The sequence below is a fragment of the Dermacentor andersoni genome, chromosome 4 (assembly GCF_023375885.2).
Source record: "Dermacentor andersoni chromosome 4, qqDerAnde1_hic_scaffold, whole genome shotgun sequence".
NCBI lineage: Eukaryota > Metazoa > Arthropoda > Arachnida > Ixodida > Ixodidae > Dermacentor > Dermacentor andersoni.
Genome location: NC_092817.1, coordinates 190,266,813 through 190,285,298, shown reverse-complemented (window position 1 = coordinate 190,285,298; position 18,486 = coordinate 190,266,813). Strand labels below are relative to the sequence as shown.

The window sequence follows — 18,486 nt, the reverse complement described above, 5'->3', positions numbered from 1 at the left end:
CGATTAGTTGCTGGCATGCTGGCTGCTTGATGAGTAGCACATGATGCGGGGGACGAGAGAAAAGGCAGCAGAAGAAGTTGCACCCAGAACGGAAGAATTGGGGAACGCTCCATGTCTAAAACGGTGTCGTGCCCCACGTGAAACCGTTTCAGTGATGACAGCCGAACAGAAAATGCATGGGGCCCTAATGAATGAGCACCTGAATACCTTCCCCTGCTGCAGTGCATAATTTGAGCGAGAGTTCGAGACACTTGCATCTTAAAGAAACATCCGCGGTCAATAAACAGTGCAGGAGCTTATAGTAACCTCCTGCACCATTTCTTGACACAGTTTTCATTGACAGTAAGTTGGCTCTACGATATGAAACTTTGTGGTACATACACGCATGCAACTTGCCTCTTCAATAAAATGGCTTATTCTTCATTGCTCTTTGGAAGATGTCTACCTGGGCATACCTGGCATAGTCTCATATGACACAAACTCATCAATGTCATGATGGTATATCATAAAGTGGTAGATTAGCGACAACGTGATGCTCACCTGTCTGGAAAAGGCATCATCGTATATTGATCTTTACAATATGACGAACACACTGAACAGCATCGTAATATTTATGCCTGTGGGCTGCAGTTGCGCTATACAAATACGGTTCTTCAAATGTTGTAACAGATTCTTGAAACCAGCGTCTTTTATTACAATATTTTAGGAAGGAACTTCTCAATATTACTGTGCAGAGCATGAACACTTTGTTAGAAGTTGGCTTCTGATTATTTATGATTTATGTGGAAGAGGTTCGTGACCTCTTGAGAGCTGCTCTGCATAACACTTGTCCTTCATAAGTATATCATGGTCCGGGCATTAACAAGATAAGTTGGGTGCTTGAGATAAATGGGTCCTGCATAGCCTAAATACGCAGCATCAATAGGTATATAAATTGCATTTTTTCTTGACGTTTGGTCCAGTTCATTAAATTGAAGCGTTAGTGTATCCGAAACATGCCCATAGAACTGCAATTGTTCAAGCTCAGTATAAATATTAAATGTGTGATTTGGGAGTTCCAACGATTTGCTAAAGTTAGATGGAAGCAGGACTATGCAAAAATGGCTTAAGGTCAACTGTTCTGCGCATATTTTAAATACGGTGCTACATGTAATCTAAAACACAGCAAAATAGTTTTTATACAGTTACGAAGAACAGCCACACTGGATCGCACTGCCATCATTATCGCACGTCGCTGGTGTGGCAATTGAATGCACTGTGGGAACAACCGCGACTCAGAAGGACGCATTGTAATCATGCGACTGCGCTCACTGGTATTTGAACTGTTCCTTGCAATGATAAGAACATCTAGCCATATGCTTATCTATTTATTGAAAAGCTTTTGCTTTATGGATGGTAAGGCAGGAAGCAAAGAGGCATGTAAGGCATTGAGTTTACGATGCTTAAGAGTGACTAAACGCAATTTGTCACGCAGCTTGGATCTTGTTTCCTTTCCCCTAGTGTCATTGACTAAGGAGTCACGACAATAGAGCAGCAATGCATTGTTTTGCATGCCTACTAATGGCCGGATATTGGGCTCTAGGACTTGGCATAATCAGAGAATAAAAGGTGAAGTTCATCTGCTGTGACTCCAAGGCTGATCGAACAACTTTCCAATAGTGTGGGCCCTATATCAGAGGGTGTCATGTCATGACCACGAAGTGTATGAAGACTGCTACTAGAGGCTGCACTTTTAGTAGAAGGCAGTGGACCTGCAGAAAAAAAAAACCTATTACACCTACGTTAGCACTTAGCCCCAGTTTAATACAAACTAAGCATCCACTACTGTGGAGCCGAAGGTTTTCGAAGTCCTTTGCTGTGTCAACCTTCTGACCAGATACTTTTCCATTCACATGAGCGGAACAGCAGACATGAGTAAAAAAGCAAAATCAAGACGCTTCTTTTGTTTTAAAATAGAACTTAGGAGTTGCTGCATGCAAAGCTGACATGATATAGCATGTCGATAAGGTTAATTATTCACAATTTCTTTTTCTCTAAGTGAATAGAAAATAGCTGATATAAAATCAGGCAAAAGACACTCTTGTGGTTTTATAATACAGCATAATTCCTAGTTAATCTTTAAAAAAAGCATCTTGTCCTCCATAATATATTACCCTTCCTTTGAGAACTTCAGCTGCACCTTAAAAACAAAAGGAACACATAAATATATGTGCTGTACTGGTATTGTATCTCGCTTTGCTAATACACGATTTCAAACAAAGTGCATGTCATAAATGTCTAGATCAGCAAGTCTAGCTGACGACAGCGAATTATTTTCCACAGATTGAGCGAGGTAAAATTGTTGAAATTATGAAGCAACAATAGCTTCTAGAAGACCAGTTTCCTTACTATATACTACGTATTGTTGGACATAGGAAATATTCCTTTGAAAATGGCTTGCCTTACTTTGCAGATGGCTTACGAAGAGTACGCACAAGCGTCCAAGATTCGCTTCTGAGGTGAGCCTTCAGTTACTTAAAACATAGCGTGCTGCAAGCTAGGCAGGCACATTTGCCTGAACACAATTTGTACAGACATGTGCGTCGAAAGCACTTCATTTCAATGAAAAGAAATGTAATGTGCGACCGATAATGCAGTCCAAACTTTGCTGCCGAGCACGGCAGCTCTGTGCTCAAGCCATTAAGCCGCGGTTGCACGCATACATCCCTTCCCTGCCAAGGTTATTTAGCTCTTTGAAACATTTGGCACGCACATGCCGTGCCACTTTCTCGTCTTCTTTCCTTCATTGCTCTTACCGACTGCAGCCCAGATAACCAGTTATGTGCCATACATGTCCATAGAACATCATGTTTTAGACATTGCACACATTTTATTGATTTCTATATTTTACCAAATAACATTATAAGTATGTGCCATGGGTAAGCTAACTCCTTTCCAGAACGCATTCCTGTAATGTTGAAAGGATATCGCACCTGGACATACTAAGTGACCTCTAATAGATGTTCATTTTTAGAATGCAGGAGGTTCATACACCATCTAATCGGTCTTTCCTGTTCACATTATAATGAGCTGCATACCTGCAAGTGCCACTGCAGATGTACTATCGAATACAAATGAAATACTAACAGCAGAGGGTGTCGCCGAAGCATAATTTAAAGCACAATGTGCTGCGTTGGCCAGCCATCATTGTACTCCTGCATGTGCACGTGGTTTCGATGCGCAGGGAAGGGCTGCTTGTCTATTGCCATTAAGTCACTTGTATTTTGTTTGTAGCTTGTATTCTCTCTCCCATACGGCAGTGCCATTTCTAGCTGCGGTCACTGTTAAGGTGGCTAGCACTTGTTGTTCTTCCACTGTCATACATTTTTCATGCTATTAAAATTATGATTATACACTGGCAGCTTTGATGGTTTCAACAAAAGCAAAGCATTGCACATTAGGAACTGGGCGCATGCCAGCTATATCATACTACAGATGCGGCGATGGTGCTGGCCACTATAATAGTGCACTGGCAGGCTGGAATGGCACTGCCGTGGAGGGATGAAAAAACAGCTTTTAAACAAAATACATGTGACATTTATCGCAGTAGGATGAGCAGCGCTCTAATCTGCGCGAGGGCGAAATGCCGACCCATGTGCACAATGAGTGGCCAACGGCATGCACTGTACCTTTTGTTATGCTTCGGCTACACGCTACGCTGTTCGCATTTCATTTGTCCTCGATGGTGCATCTGCTGAGGCACATTTGCCACTGTTGTCGGCAAGTAGCTGGTGAGCTTGTCTTAAATGTTTGTCAACGTGCAAGCATGTAAATGTCAAAATTTATATTTGAAACAGTTCATGAGGTATGTTATATATAGTTATAGTGCTCATCAAAATGGGAAAACTGGGCTCACAGAATCGTAGAGCTGTATTTTCAAATATTACAAACCCTGCAATGGTTACATGAAAAAAGTGAGTTCAGTAAGCACTTGGTAAAGTACACAAGTGTGGCGACAATGCCGTATCAAGGTTAGTTTTTACTTATACAACTGGTAAACCTTTACTACAAAAATCATTGATACCCAACCAGGCACATGTAGGAAATATTCATTGCAGCTTCTAATTAAATACGAACAGGATAACCGAGTATGTAACAAAAAGAAGCATACTAAAGAACTGCAATAAAAAGAAGCTCTTTAGAATTTAACTTCTCTCAAATAAAAGCCACGAGAACAGGGTGTTAACACTCGGAAAATGAACAGCAGTCACAATATCAGAATTATATTTAAAGGCACTGAAGCTGATTCTTAGGAGGTAGTAATATCACATACTGTTGAGTGACGAAAAGCGCATGACCTACATGCCAGCACCAGCTTCTGGGGCCACGAGATTCAAGAGAGAAAGGCAGTAATTTCTAGCCGTCTTTAAAAATATATACTAAAAGAATATCCCCACAAGCAGAATCCCGAGATGGAATGTTCATTTCGATAAGCAGTTTGCTTAGGCAGCTTGTCACACCACGAAAGCGCCAAACACATAACTGCTGCCGGATACTAAAATGATGCATTGCAAATTAGAAATATCCATTACACTGGAAAAGGAGTTCCGGAAACCAAGCGCACAAATATGTCTGAAAATGAGCCACCAGAACGTTTCCCCCAGGACATTTCTAAAACACTCCGCAAAGTGAACAAACCTACCATAGAAAAGCAGTAAGAAGCACAGCTCGAAATTTCAGTATGCGACTGTACAGGTCAGCCTAGTATATATGTACTTGAGTCATGGTCAACCGAACAAAAGTCGAAAAGGCACACCAATGAAGCATAGTTCATGCTTCTCGTGCGCAGAAATTTACCTGCATTTGTGTCAAGGCGCGCGCTGTATTGATATCAGTGGCGATGTGACGTTAGATATTTCGAGATCAAGCTAATTTTTTTCTTTCACCATCAGTGATACTATGTCAACAGGTTAAAGATTGCATATTTTTAACAATTTACGAATAGATATAACTGATAAACAAAGCGTTTTTGTATCAGAAAAAAATGACGTATCTGAAATCGAAATTTTCGGCTTTTGACACGCAATGCCCAGCAGTGCGTGCAGAGGTCGTACAAAAATGCTACTCATAAACACGTTGCAAAAAAATAAATGTGGTCATAAGTGAAACTCAGGGCTTTAATACATCAAATTTAATCTTTCCAAAACGAACATGAGGATATTTTGCAATTCAGAAACAGTTTCTCCCTCTCGTAGGTTCTCCAACATGCAAATCTCCATAGGGCTGCTAATAAAACAAGCATAGTACATTCACTCAAAATATTCCAGCGTGGGTGCAATATTTGTCACTAGAGAAGCTGTAATACGCATAATTTTAACCTACAAACTTTCTCCTAAACTTATCGAAGCGTTTTTGTTAGATGACAGAGGGTAAAAAATTACTTTTAAATATACATTGCACTATTGAGTAGTAACTCAATTTTTTTCATCCTAAACGCAAAATAATGTTCAGCATCATTGACCTCGCACGTGCCCGCTGGCCTGGATCTAAAATTTTTACCGGTATGTTCGCATGCAGGGATTCATTGGTTCGTACACTTAATCTGCTTGCATATCTTGTGCTAAAACCAATTTACGCTGCTTCGATACTTCGCATTATTTAACTTGACGTGAAGTGATGTGGTTGTGAGGGGAGATGCAAGCCCGAAAGCTACATTTCGGTCGTGAGCCATGCGGAACACGTCTGCATCAAAACGGGAGCCATATTCTGCTGCGACTCAGGACGGCAATACCGGTGAGTCCTTTACCATCGCTGCTTGAATCATTATGCAATATTCGTCTCGTTAACTTACAGGCGGAGGCAAGTTAACGAACCAGATCCTGCATCGCATATCCGCAGTCAGGGCCGTCTGTTGCTGTTACCGAAATAAACCTTTAGTTGCGAGGTCGTCGTTATACGCACATAATCAAGAAAGAGAGAGTGCAATATCGGAACGCACGTCACATTTTTAATCTAGTTGTAGCCGTAGCCATGGGTGACTGAGTACTCTAATAAATATATACGCATATTTTCGAGTCAGCCGGCAGCTTCTTTGATCCACAAAACTGAATACCCCTTTTGTGAATCGAAGTGAAAGTACTGAATTCAATGTATAAACAGTTGCCCGCATGATAACACAACCATATTCTGCACTTGTTGGTTCGAAATGTTCTTGCTCTTATGTTTGGCTTATTTTAGAGCATTCATTTTTGCAGTAAATCTAGGTCTCACGTTCGCGCAGAAATGAATGCATCAGTTCTAAAAGCTTCATGTCTTCAATGCCTTCGCTTGTGGAACTAGCAGTGTGATCACTTCTAGCATTTAAATAAGTGCAGAAATTCTCATTTGTGGTTCTAATAATGCTTAACTGTAGACAAGCATTGTAGTTAGGCAGACCAATTTTATGCACCGTAGCAATATTTATTTAATTAACATGCTGCTTAGACACCCAAGAACAAACTGTAAATTTAATTTGGAACCATTGCAATATTATTATTAAAAATTATATTAAATTATATTATAAATTTTATTCGGATTGTGCAGTTCTTCGTATCGACAAACTATTATTGGTGTATGTTATCGACCCCCCGACGCAGATGCTTCCTTCACTATTCACTTCCACGAGGCACTGCAATCTGTTACGACGTCATTTAATCATGCGCAACTACTCCTCTTAGGTGACTTTATGTTCCTCATATAACATGGTCCGAACCAGACATAACACTGCATCTGAATAACCTCGAATGTAATTTTCGTAACACATGCCTCCCCTTTGGTTTGACGAAGCTAGTATCTACCCCAACGCGAAAAAACGAACAGTGCTCTAACATACTCGACTTTATCTTAACATCCCATCCCGACAGCGCTCCTTCTGTAACACATCTACCAGAACTAAGTGATCCCTCAGTACTGCATGCAGAATTATCCTGGCAGCTACCTCAGTGCACAAAACAAAACAAAAAAATAACACTTCACAATAACGGTGATTACATCAGCATCAACAATGCTCTAACAGAGTTTTACAGCTGGTACTTTATATATTTCCTGAAGTGCACAGTAGACACCAATTGGACGTTTTTTGAAAATAAAAGGATCGAGCTCACTGAGACTTACATCTAAACTATCATCTTAACAGAGCGACCTTCGTCCCCATGGTTCAACAACACATTAAAACGACTAAACAATAAAAAGAAACGATTGTTTTGTAAAGCCAAGCATTCCAATACCGCTCCTGCCTGTTAAAAATATTACGTAAGAGAAAAGGCGTTTGATTCTTTGGCCGCAACAGCCTAAACGAATCTTCTACTCAACAACACTCCCTATCATGCTGCAAAACAATCCCAAACAATTCTGGAAATACATTAGCCCAACTAACTGTAAACCAATATTGTTATATGATAACGACAATAACCGTGTTCCTGATCATAAAGTATCCGAAGTACTAAACTCTGTCTTCTCTTCCGTGTTCACTTCTGAACTTAACACTGACCTACCAGGCTGTCCTTATCCCAACAATCCAACGATGCCAGACATAACAATCGAGGCATATGGCATCACCAAGCTAATTGAATCCCTCATATTAACATCTTAAGCCAGCATCTATGGAATCAATTCCAAAATGCTTAAGAACACTGCGCACATCTCTAGTGTATTTTTATGCCATATCTTTCAGCAATCATTATCATCTGTAGTGGCACGTGCTGCAAGACTGGAAAATAGGTAAGATAATTCCAGTACCAAAAAAACGATAATCGCCATCGTGCCAGAATTACCGTCTAATTTTCCTCATCAGTGTTTGTTTCAAACTAATGGAGCATATAATTTATTCTCATATTGTAAACTACTATCCCCTAATTTATTTATTCCTAATCAACATGGTTTTCTGAAAGGCATGTCCTGCGAGACTCAACTAGCTCTCTTCATTAATGACATCAGCTGGCATATTGATCAAAAGATTTCCAAAAGGCTTTCGACAAGGTTCCTCATGAACGGCTCTTCCTAAAACTATGACGTCTTAATCTTAACCCTTGTGTTCTCCAATGGATACGCAACTTTCTGACTAACCGTCTACAGTTTTTTTACGCTAACCAATGCTCGTCTAATTTTTCACCCGTTATCTCCGGCGTGCCACAAGGGACGGTCCTGGGGCCACTACTCTTCTTAATAAACATTAACGACTTACCGATAGGTTGTTGTTCCGTTTATTTGCTGATGATTGTGTAATCTATCGTCCTATTACTAGCTACGCTGATTCTCGTGCTCTCCAGTCCCACCTTAACGTCATTAAAACTTGGTGTAATAATTGGCTAATGTCCCTCAACGTCAAAAAAACATCGCTACTTACTTTCCATCGTTGCCAATCATTTATTTCAGCTAATTACGTTACCGCCAGTTCGGAAATGTGTGCTGTGACTTCTTATAAGTACTTAGGAATTACCTTGTCCAATAACCTAGGTTGGTCCACGCACATTTGCAGCATTAGCAATGATGCCAATCGTGTACTATGCTACCTGCGCCGTAATCTACGTCCTGTTCCCCCTTCAGTAAAACTACTCGCATGTTTAACAATCGTTCGACCCAAACTTGAATACGCATGCTCAGTGCGGGACCCACACCAATTCAACCTTGCAACAGCACTGGAATCCATGCAGAATCGTGCAGCAAGGTTAATTCATTCTGACTACTCTTACCACACTAGCGTTACTAAACTTAAGTCTTCTCTGAACCTTGGAACCCTCGAGCAACGCCGCAAGATATCAAGACTGTGCCTCGTTTACGAATTCTATGACTCGCTGCTTCACCAGACCGGCATCACGCCTGCGCATCGCACTTCATCCCGTCATAGCCATTTAAAGGCTGTTTATCCCCCTCCAGCTTGCACCACCGCTCATCTGAACTCTTCGTTCAAACAACAAAAGACTGGAATTATCTACCCGCTCAAGCGGTGCACCACTCCAGTCATTCATCGTCGAAGACATTGATTGAAAATATTGTCTAAATAAGCCCACCCGTCATGTAAAACCTCAAATGGGGCATTTGAGGTACGAATAAATAAATAAATAAATTAATAAATATATGTCACACCTTTTTACATTTTATATTTCAAAATTGTGCTTTTTTTTCAATTTGTGATACCGTCAACCTTTCTGTTCCACAGATGCAGTATAGAGGACAGCCCCAGTGTAAAGCAACACACTCCATTCATTAAAGAGAAGCTAATACCTGCCACAACAAGCCCTTTGTGTGGATTTTGGCTGCTACTACAAGGTAACAAGACCAGGTTTAAAAATAAATATGCTTGACATATGATGTATTCGCTTGCTACTCATTAGATACACTTAATTTATTTGTAGCAGATGATATCAATGTTTGTTCACATTTACGGTTCAGTTTGGCAAATCAGCGCTGTATCTCTGTTTCTGTTCTGGCCCAACAGAGTCTACGCCAAGCACGCCTTAGTTTTCATCACAGGAGCCCCCATCTACGCCAAGAGGAAGGTCATCTAGTAACAAGGGGGATTATTGCACTGCGAAAAAACGGACAACACAAGTAGAAGTGGACAGGGCGCGCCCAGACTCACAACTGAATTTTATTGGGTGAAGGACGTCATATGTACGCAATGACCAAAACGACGTCATCATGCTGATAGGCCATCCGAAATTGCTGCCGTCACAATCTTGTGTCCAGCAATTGCACTTCAAAATCAGCAAGTACAGTGGAAGTATCACTAATACATACACGCGCTTTCCTTTTTATAACTTGTGCCTTGAACAGCTCTCGTGTACGACGATCCCTATGACGGTATGACATTTTAATTTTTGTAGAAGCGGAAGGCACACCTTCTTTGTCTCTTTTGCACAAGCCAAGCAATGTTTTGCTACGCGGCAATGCTCGTCAGATGACCAATTCATGGATTGTTCTTTAAATGGATATTAATACAGCGTCCGGTCTGACCGACCTAAACACAGCCGCACGGGAAAGGGAATTCGTGTACCACACCACACGTGCAGGGAACAAACTGCGTCCTGTGGCTTACGTGGCAAATAAAACGGCTTTGGCTAGGTACCTTTTCAATCTTTCTCAGGACCTGTGCACATAAACGCGCCGTTTTTAAAGGAGCAGAAAACACAGCATTCATCCCATAACCTTGTGCCAACTTTTTCAAATTGTGCGGCACCATTTGTTGGTAAAGGATAACAGCATTTCTCTTACGCTCCTGGTTGTTGTCTTGAGATGAAACTGTGACGCTACACTTAACTTTCTTAATGAATTTTTCGCAAGCCGCTGCTACCACAGACCTCGAATAACCAGTTGTATTTAGTTTAACCACTTCATATTTAACACTCTCTGCTACTGTGTAGCAGCATGATTTCGTCAGGGCAGCATGAATGCTGGACACAACAATGTCGTTTTTTACTGTTTTTGAATGACCTGAAGAAAAACTTAAAGGTGCTTTCATGGATCTGGGATGAAATAGCCAGCAGGCATGGGTCACTGCAGAATCTGGCTTTGCTGCTGTCCCACCTGGTCGTGGTTGCCGTGTTAAATTTCTTGGACGTGGCGGCCCAGTCAATTGCATTGGGCAACAGACTCTCAAGGTAAGCCCCTACATTTTGCAGTCCGCACAGCGACATACACCCCAATTTACACGCACCGTAATATGTGCTCTCCGTTCGTCCTTTCCATATGCTGCCGTGGGCAGCGATTTCGCTTGAACCGAGACCACCACACCTGCTTACATGGTTGGAAGTGTATCATGTTGACAGCCACATGAGTAGAAAGGCCCGTAAAAGTGACTACTGGAGGTGATGCCCACGAAACCAACTTGTCCATATTGAGACAAAGTGGTGCACCAAGTGTGAGCCACACATTAGCGGCCCCCGAAAGAAAAAAAAAAGCAAGAAGGTTTGAAAGGAGCTAAACTAAAATGCCAGGTAGTCCATTTCGCTGTGTTGGCTGCAGCAGCTGATACCTGTGTCAGTCGATTGCTTCGCAATGCAAGTTGCTTATCTTCAACGTGGACTGTCAGTGCAAAAAGGTGGCACACACTGTCAAATATGTTTGCGCTGCTGGTTGTCGCTTGTTACCAGACCACCATGTGCGACAACGAAGTTGAGCTGTTTACGAGCTCGCGGTAATAGTTTGAGCGTATCTCGACTTGCAAAGTTTCTTTCTGCTCTTGTACGAGAATGTGCACTGCTTGCCTTCCGCCAATAAAGTCGCACGTCCTGTTCACTCACTTGTGGCTTGCTTGTATGGGCGTCATAAGAGGTTCTTTGGCATCCTTGCAATTAGAACGCACCATCTGCACTGGAGCTAAGGCACCCTGGCATGCCGCAATGTCAGCAGGGCGGGCAGGGTGTTTACCAGCGTGCAATGCCGGTAAAAAGCGGTCGTATTAGATTGCATATTCTCCCTCTGTTTCAGCTGTGCCATCTGTCCCTTTCTACTAATTTCCAAGCGCTTCTGCTGCTTATCTGCATTCCAATGTGAAAGGTGCAGTTTCCCTTCTCTAAAGCGGTTACATTATTCTGTAGTAAATGTCCCACCACAGTGCTGGAACAGGCAACAGCGCGACATTTCCTCTCCCACCATCTCAATGTTAGGCACTATATACAATTTTCTTGTATTTATGCAGTACTGTGAGTTCATCTAGTCAGAACACGTAATGTACCGTCAATGCGCGAAAGCTTTGCATGTGCAAGAGATGTCCAAATTACAGGCATTCGACGTCCTTTGGATGATCCTTGACTGCCATGTATAGTGGTACATTATATAGATCTGAACTAGGTGTCGGTAAATGTCTTGAATATTTGGTGTATTGTGGTATGTCCAAGATATATGTGTAGTTCGCTGGGGGGTGCTAGTGTTGACTTCCTGCTTGGCTAAATTTAATCACAGTTGAACACTTATTCGGTGCACGAAACCCATCGTCGTTTTAACATTAACCACATGACACAAACATGCACACGTACGGTTGTATACACTCGCTGATTGCGTCCCAAGCAGGCGTTTCTCTAGTTAACGTCCGTTCAGTACCTATGTAGAACCGAACAATCGGCTGGCACGGCCGCAGTAGAAAACGATCGTCTTCAACGCGGTCGTCGTCGTGCTGTTTGAGCACAAAAACGCGTCACACACACATATGCAAGTCGATTTACACAAACACGCTGTTCCACCTTGTGTCGCTTCGTGCGTCGTCATGTTTTTGCACACAAACACGCTGCACACACGAATCGGTATACACAAACCCGTCGTTTCATTGCGCATCGCTTGGTTTGATCGCAAAAACTGCTAGGCGTTGCCTGTAGCATGGAGCGAGTCTGCGATATCTTTCTGGGGATGGAGACAAGGGGGCTCAACGGAAATAGGTACGTTTCGCGCGACGAGGGTACCCCTAGGACGAAAAGTACCTATATGAGCAGTTCCCGTTGGTGACGCGCGGGGGTGCTGCAGTCAACCGTCTGTACGGGCGTGCAAATGTAAATGCGCTTCGGGGCACCAATATGCAGAGCTTCTCTTTCTTGAAGCGGTCCGTGATATTGCGCCACTCCTTTGCCGCTGCCTCCACCATCTCGCTAGGTGTTGCGCTCATCGCCTCGTGCGAGGCACTGGAAACATGCAAGCAACGTGCTTGGATTTAAAACCTGGCCTTGGAGGACGAGAGGATGGAATCCACAATCCCGGAGGTTGATCGACCCTTTTGAATGGCAGAGCAGTGCTGGCTCCAAACACCACTGGGGCAGATGCGTCGCCGCTGACTCACTACACCTTAGCCACACAGCCCTCTGGAGCAAGAGCAAGTATTTCTTTAAACGAAATGTTTTCTTTCACTTTACCTATGACAATTTGTTTTTCTTTCTATCACATGATGGGCAGGACCGCGAGTATGGGGCGTGCACCCCATCAGGCTTGCCACAATGTGGAGCGTTCTTGCATGTTTTATATGAACGTTCGCGGAACTACGCGTGCCACAAATAAGCCGGGTGTTACATTGCTGCTTGAAAGCCGAACCTTCGGCACTTAAAGCAACTGAGACAATTTGGTTCGCTCGGCCAATATGAAACTTGATGTACCCGACCTCGATGGAGTAGGGCAGAACACGTCATGTTACTTCACGCCTCATGTTACTTCGTTTAACATTGATGACATTCCGCTCACTTATGCAGTTCACCCAGAGATCAGCCTCAGTCAGCTACAAGAAGTCATCATCTGAGACAACGCTGCGGCCGCTGTTCCCGGTACGATGCTGGGTAACTGTTACTGGAACATCTGACACATAGACTGCGCAGCTTCTCATGCTGTTTCTGATCGCGTACTTTCAACACGATATCACGGCTTGCCATCTTCGAGGCTTCATAACTCGGTCCAACAGCCTATGTTAGAGATTTAGAAACAAGAAATGGTGAGATTCTTCGTGCTCGTATTTCTGATTTTTCGAGTGAATGAGATGGAATCGTGAAAAGCTTTGTCTTTGACGTCCAAAGAAGTGGAAGACATCTTTGGTGTGCCCTCATTTTTTAAGGCAATCAGGAAGTGATAGGAAGCAACTAGCCAAACGCCAGCCACCCACCATGGAGCTTGTAATACCACGTGATCTTTATGTATACTCTTGCAGTGTCGCAAGTTTTACCACGTGTTATGTGTATAGGGAGTGGTCCACTCCGCTACGTGGCAACGGCTTGGCGTTTCTGTGTGTTTTTGAGGGGTCAGAAGCTCTATGTCGTGTCGGGTGACAAGTCATATTACGCGTTACGGGGCACGGTACCGATGCTCAAAACGGTTTCTGAGAACGCTGTCTTGTAAGCACCGATTCCACTGACCGTTATAATTTGTGTTGTCGCACTGGCTTCCGAGTACTTTGCTGGCTAGAGACGCCACCGAAGTTTAGAATGGCCTAGCAATATTGACCAAGTGTTAATTGTTCGGGGCGGCGGCCCGCTCCCCTACACGTCCCGGCGACAACAGCTTGTTTTTTTTTTCTTTTTTTGAATGTTGAGAAATGCCCGCATGCTTTCGAGTGACGATTCACAGTGCATGCCGTAGAGGCACAGTACGTATCCGAAGAAAGCATTCGGAGCACGTCCTTTTGCAGACACCGAGTACAGATGCCGTTGAAAGTCACAATTTTTCTACCCAGACAAACATTGAGTGGAGTGCGGTACGTGGTTTTGTGGCGCCGGCACAACAATCTTCGACAACGATGCGCAGAATACGAGCCTGGCTATCGTGCTTGGGTTAGGACCCCGATACGTCGACGAGGACTTAGTGAGAAGCTTGGACCCTACATGAACATTTGACGCATTGGCGCACTCGACTATGAGGTTGTGCCTGACGCAATTTCGCTATCACAGCGGCGCCACTCACGACCTGAGTAGTCCATGTCGTGCGACTTAAGTCGTTCTACAAGCGCTAACGAACATTGGGACAATGCATAGCTGAATTTCGGACTTCTTCTTTTTGGACTGTGTTACCTTGAACTTCGTCTCTTTGTTGTTACTTTAGTTTAATTAGTGTCCTTTCGATTTGTTTGTAGCATCGGGACAATACTTTTTGAGAGTGGTTCATCGAGACCTGTACTTGTTTATTTTTTTTCGGGTGGCCGCTTTTCACCGTCTAACAGACGTTACGGCTCAGCACGGGACGTGCCTGCATGCATCGGAAGTTTCTTGAATGTTATTGATGGTTCTCTCTGCTGTCTGTTGTCACTGAAGCTTGCGTAACTGCTTGTATGTGCGACGCGAAGTGTGTAGAACTTCCTGGAAGACGCGCGGGCACCAGCGATTACTCTGGAACCTTCGGAGACTCATGTATAAAAGCCGACACGCTTAAGCGGCAGCTAAGATTGCTACGATCTCCTACCGTTTTCGCCGCTATCTCTGTGCTTTGAGTTTAACTTGCTTTTTTGGGCAGACGTTCGCCCAATAGGAGTTAGTTTCATCATTCACAGATTTGCCGCTGTGTTATTCACTGTCACTACCGCGTCACAACATGCCACTGCAGCTAAAGCAGATAAAGAACCACTTTCTTCTTAATTAAAAAGAAAACAATCACAAGAATATTTTCAAAACGCAGTGAGCTTTGCAAACGCCTAAAATGGCCAAAACAATTGAGAAGAGGGCCCAGATTTAGACACCTCTGGCTATTCATTCAATTGCCTCACCAAAGTATTATACACAGCCACAATTATATCAACGTACCTGCTTAACTCGCTGCGTATCATCACAATGCTATATTAATTGTGCACGTTGTCTCGCTTTTTTATTTTCGCCCTGAAATAGTCAGCAGTGACCCGCCCTAGTTGCTTAGTGGCTATGGTGTTGGGCTGCTGAGCACGATGTCGCGGGATCGAATCCCGGCCACGGCGGCCGCATTTCAATGGGGGCGAACACCGTCCCGTACCTAATTTAGGTGGACGTTGAAGAAGGCCAGGTGGTCTGAAGTTGCCCACTACGGCGTGCCTCACAATCGGATTGTGGTTTTGGCACGTAAAACCCCGTAATTAATTTTTTTTACTCAGTCATGCATATTAGGTGCTGCTCACGAAAGCAAGGCTTTTATGTGGTCAACTTTTATTTAAATGACTGTTCTATATAGACTATAAGTGCTGAGTGTAGAAAGAAGTTTTCTATCTCAAGATATTTAGAGTGGCCTACCTTTATCTGTACACCGGGTAAGGGAACCCCTACATCAGCAGTAGTTTGGGGCTCGCCTGTCTTCGGTTGACATGTGATAATGCCGCACGATTCTGTCAATCCGTACACATTCAGCAGGAGGTTGAGACCACTGAAAGATTTCCATGCTGCCTCCGCTGTGGAAGGTGAGACCACACTCCCACCCACGGCGATTCTTCGCATGCTGGACATTCCGCGTCCAGTGCGTCTCATCTCACGCACGATATCTTGAAGCTGACACGGGAAGAACAACGCCGCCGTCGACTGCGCAGAGATCAGAATAATGAGGAGAGAAGGGAATGGAGAAAAACATTAGTCATAAGGCTGCGGTGCTATGTTATGAAATAGCGCGACCTAGGTGTCTTGAAAAACAGAATATGATAAAGCTGCGCACAGAATGGCAATGGCTGGCCATGGGATAGAAAATAAACGATCTCGCCGATTCCGCCCACTGTGGAAATCGATGTAAGCAAAGCTTTCTCTTCTGTTTGCTTCGATTGGCCATAATTGCCGGTAATGATGGCGGCGAAAATTTAATTTCCTTACTGTTTAGTGGGATTTTAGAGTGACGTGATGGTGATAAAGGTTACCTTGCATTCACCACTGCTGTTTACGGAGCACACAGAACACACAGTGAGACGTGTTTCCTAGAGGCGTTTGTTGAGCGCCGTATTCAAATGTGGAGGCCAGATTTTTAGACACTAGAAATGTGGGCTTTAGCTGCCTTAAACAGGCACCTAAAGCCTCGTTTTAAAGAGCATAGATGCTGGAATAGGTACTATACACATAGGGTTGTGGGAATATTTGAAACTTTCGAATAACGAAACGAATACTGTCCTGTTCGATTCGGTTTTCGAATATTACCAATCGTGAACTGTGCCCAGTTAAACATGAAATAGAAGCAAAAGTACGGTAAATTTTGACCCTCGCAGGCACATTATAGAGATAAAACATTAGACTTTGCGTAGTGGAGGAGGCCACGTCGCTTAGGTAAGCATACTGTACAGGCTAAATATGCAGCGATCATTCGCACACTCTAAAGAGACCTGGACATGCGTAGAAACAACTTGTTTGCTACTAATGCTCCATTTGTGCTTTCAATAAATAACGCTTCATGGCGTACTGTGTGTTCACAGAAACTTGCTAATGTTAATAATAGTAGGATGCACACATCATTACATATTATTGTGATAGCGACTGTTCATTATTCGTAAGCGGTTAGAAAACCATTCGATACCATTCGATTCGATTCGCTTCTGACACTATTCGATTCGTATTCGATTCGGTCTCAAAAATCTCTATTCCCACACCCCTGCTATAACTTGACCACATCCCGCGACTTGTATGTATATTGAATGTTTGTTTATTGCCAATTTTCATTGTACGCAACATGAGGGACATCCCGCTGGTGAGGCTGTAAGCTTATTGTGCAAGTCATTGATTACCAGTGCTTCGTTCGGCACACGAGAAGCCGCTTTTTAACAACCCACATGTTTAGTACATCTCTTCTGGCGCAACGAGCAGATAGTGTCAGATAGCTGACAGCCACACTTTCCTACTTGCATTGCAGCGTCAAGTGGAGCAGTCATCATAAGTACAAAATAAGCCGCCAAAGCTGGTACATGTATGGTTAAGAAGATAAACATAATTTTGTTCGTAATGTCAGCAAATATTCCAGTAAGATAGGAAATGATATGTAATGTACGTTGAGAAGTTTTTAAGAATTTATCACAGTAACTTATATTTGTGATATGTTCATTTTGAAGTTCAAGTTTCAGCCTCATGTTACTCAAAATAAGCTTTTATAGGATGAAGACAAGTGCACGACTCCCCCACAGGTGAACGGAGCGTTTCTGAATTTCCGTATTTTGGAGGGCGAAATGCTCCCTGGGATTCCTAGCGTTCTCATTTGTTGAACCTATGAAATTTCTTTGAGCGGAGAAAAAACTCTTCCTCTTTATATCAACCGTAATTGTTTACAAATTCTTTTGACAGCTGCTGCGATAGACATGGGATGCATTAAAACTCTCGCAATCGTGCGATAGCTGTGTCAAGCTTCGTGAACATGAATTCTTGCGCAAGCGCTTTTCGTATATCGTTATATGATACCGGAGCGGTGAGGTCCGATTCCGATTGTCGCTATGCAGTCTAGGGGCAATGTTCGAACGTAGTTGTATAGCAAGATGTTGGAGCAGAATTCGGCCACGTTATCGAGGATGAGGTTGGGCTATAAATTATTGAAGGTCGACTTAAGATCGAGCGTGAGGAAAGCGCTCGCGCTCAATCCGTGCTGTTATCAGAGCCTCGGACAACTTCTTGAAGCCTTCATGCTGGTGTTCTGTCCGGATGCGCACGTTTTCTTTTCGCAACAAGTCGCAAAGTGGGGCGCTCACCACGCATATATTTGCGATGAAACGCTGTGCAATATTTATTCTGTCTAGAAAGACTTGCTTTTCTTAGGCGCTGGCATTTCATGAATACCTTGCACACGCTGAGGGTTCACAAAAAAGCGTTCGGTGGTGAACATTTGCCCGAGATAGCGTACCTCGAACTGTAACAAGCAGCATTTCTTTTTAAGTTGAGTTTCAGGTTATGCTCTCGATAGCGCGTTAAAAGAATTGATAAGTTTCAGTGATGCTATTCCTTAGTCTTGTCGCGGGTGACGTTGCTATCCATCGCTACTGTGACATTTGGTAGTGCTTCTAGCACGTGGTGCAGCGGAGCCTGAAATATTTCCACAGCCGAGGCAATTCCGAAAGGCATGGGCAAGAAGCGAAAAAAATATAGATTATGG

General features: G+C 43.3%; 1 protein-coding gene across 1 annotated transcript in view; it reads right to left on the bottom strand.

Annotated features, from left to right (window-relative positions):
- LOC126531871 (luciferin 4-monooxygenase-like) overlaps positions 1-15,936 on the bottom strand; it is an 88,622-nt gene extending 72,686 nt beyond the window's left edge. The window contains exon 1 of the mRNA XM_055070440.2: positions 15,675-15,936. Within this exon, the coding sequence (XP_054926415.2) occupies positions 15,675-15,905 (231 nt within the window). The 5' untranslated portion in view covers positions 15,906-15,936. The remainder of the gene's footprint in view (positions 1-15,674) is intronic.
- Positions 15,937-18,486: the final 2,550 nt, after the last annotated feature.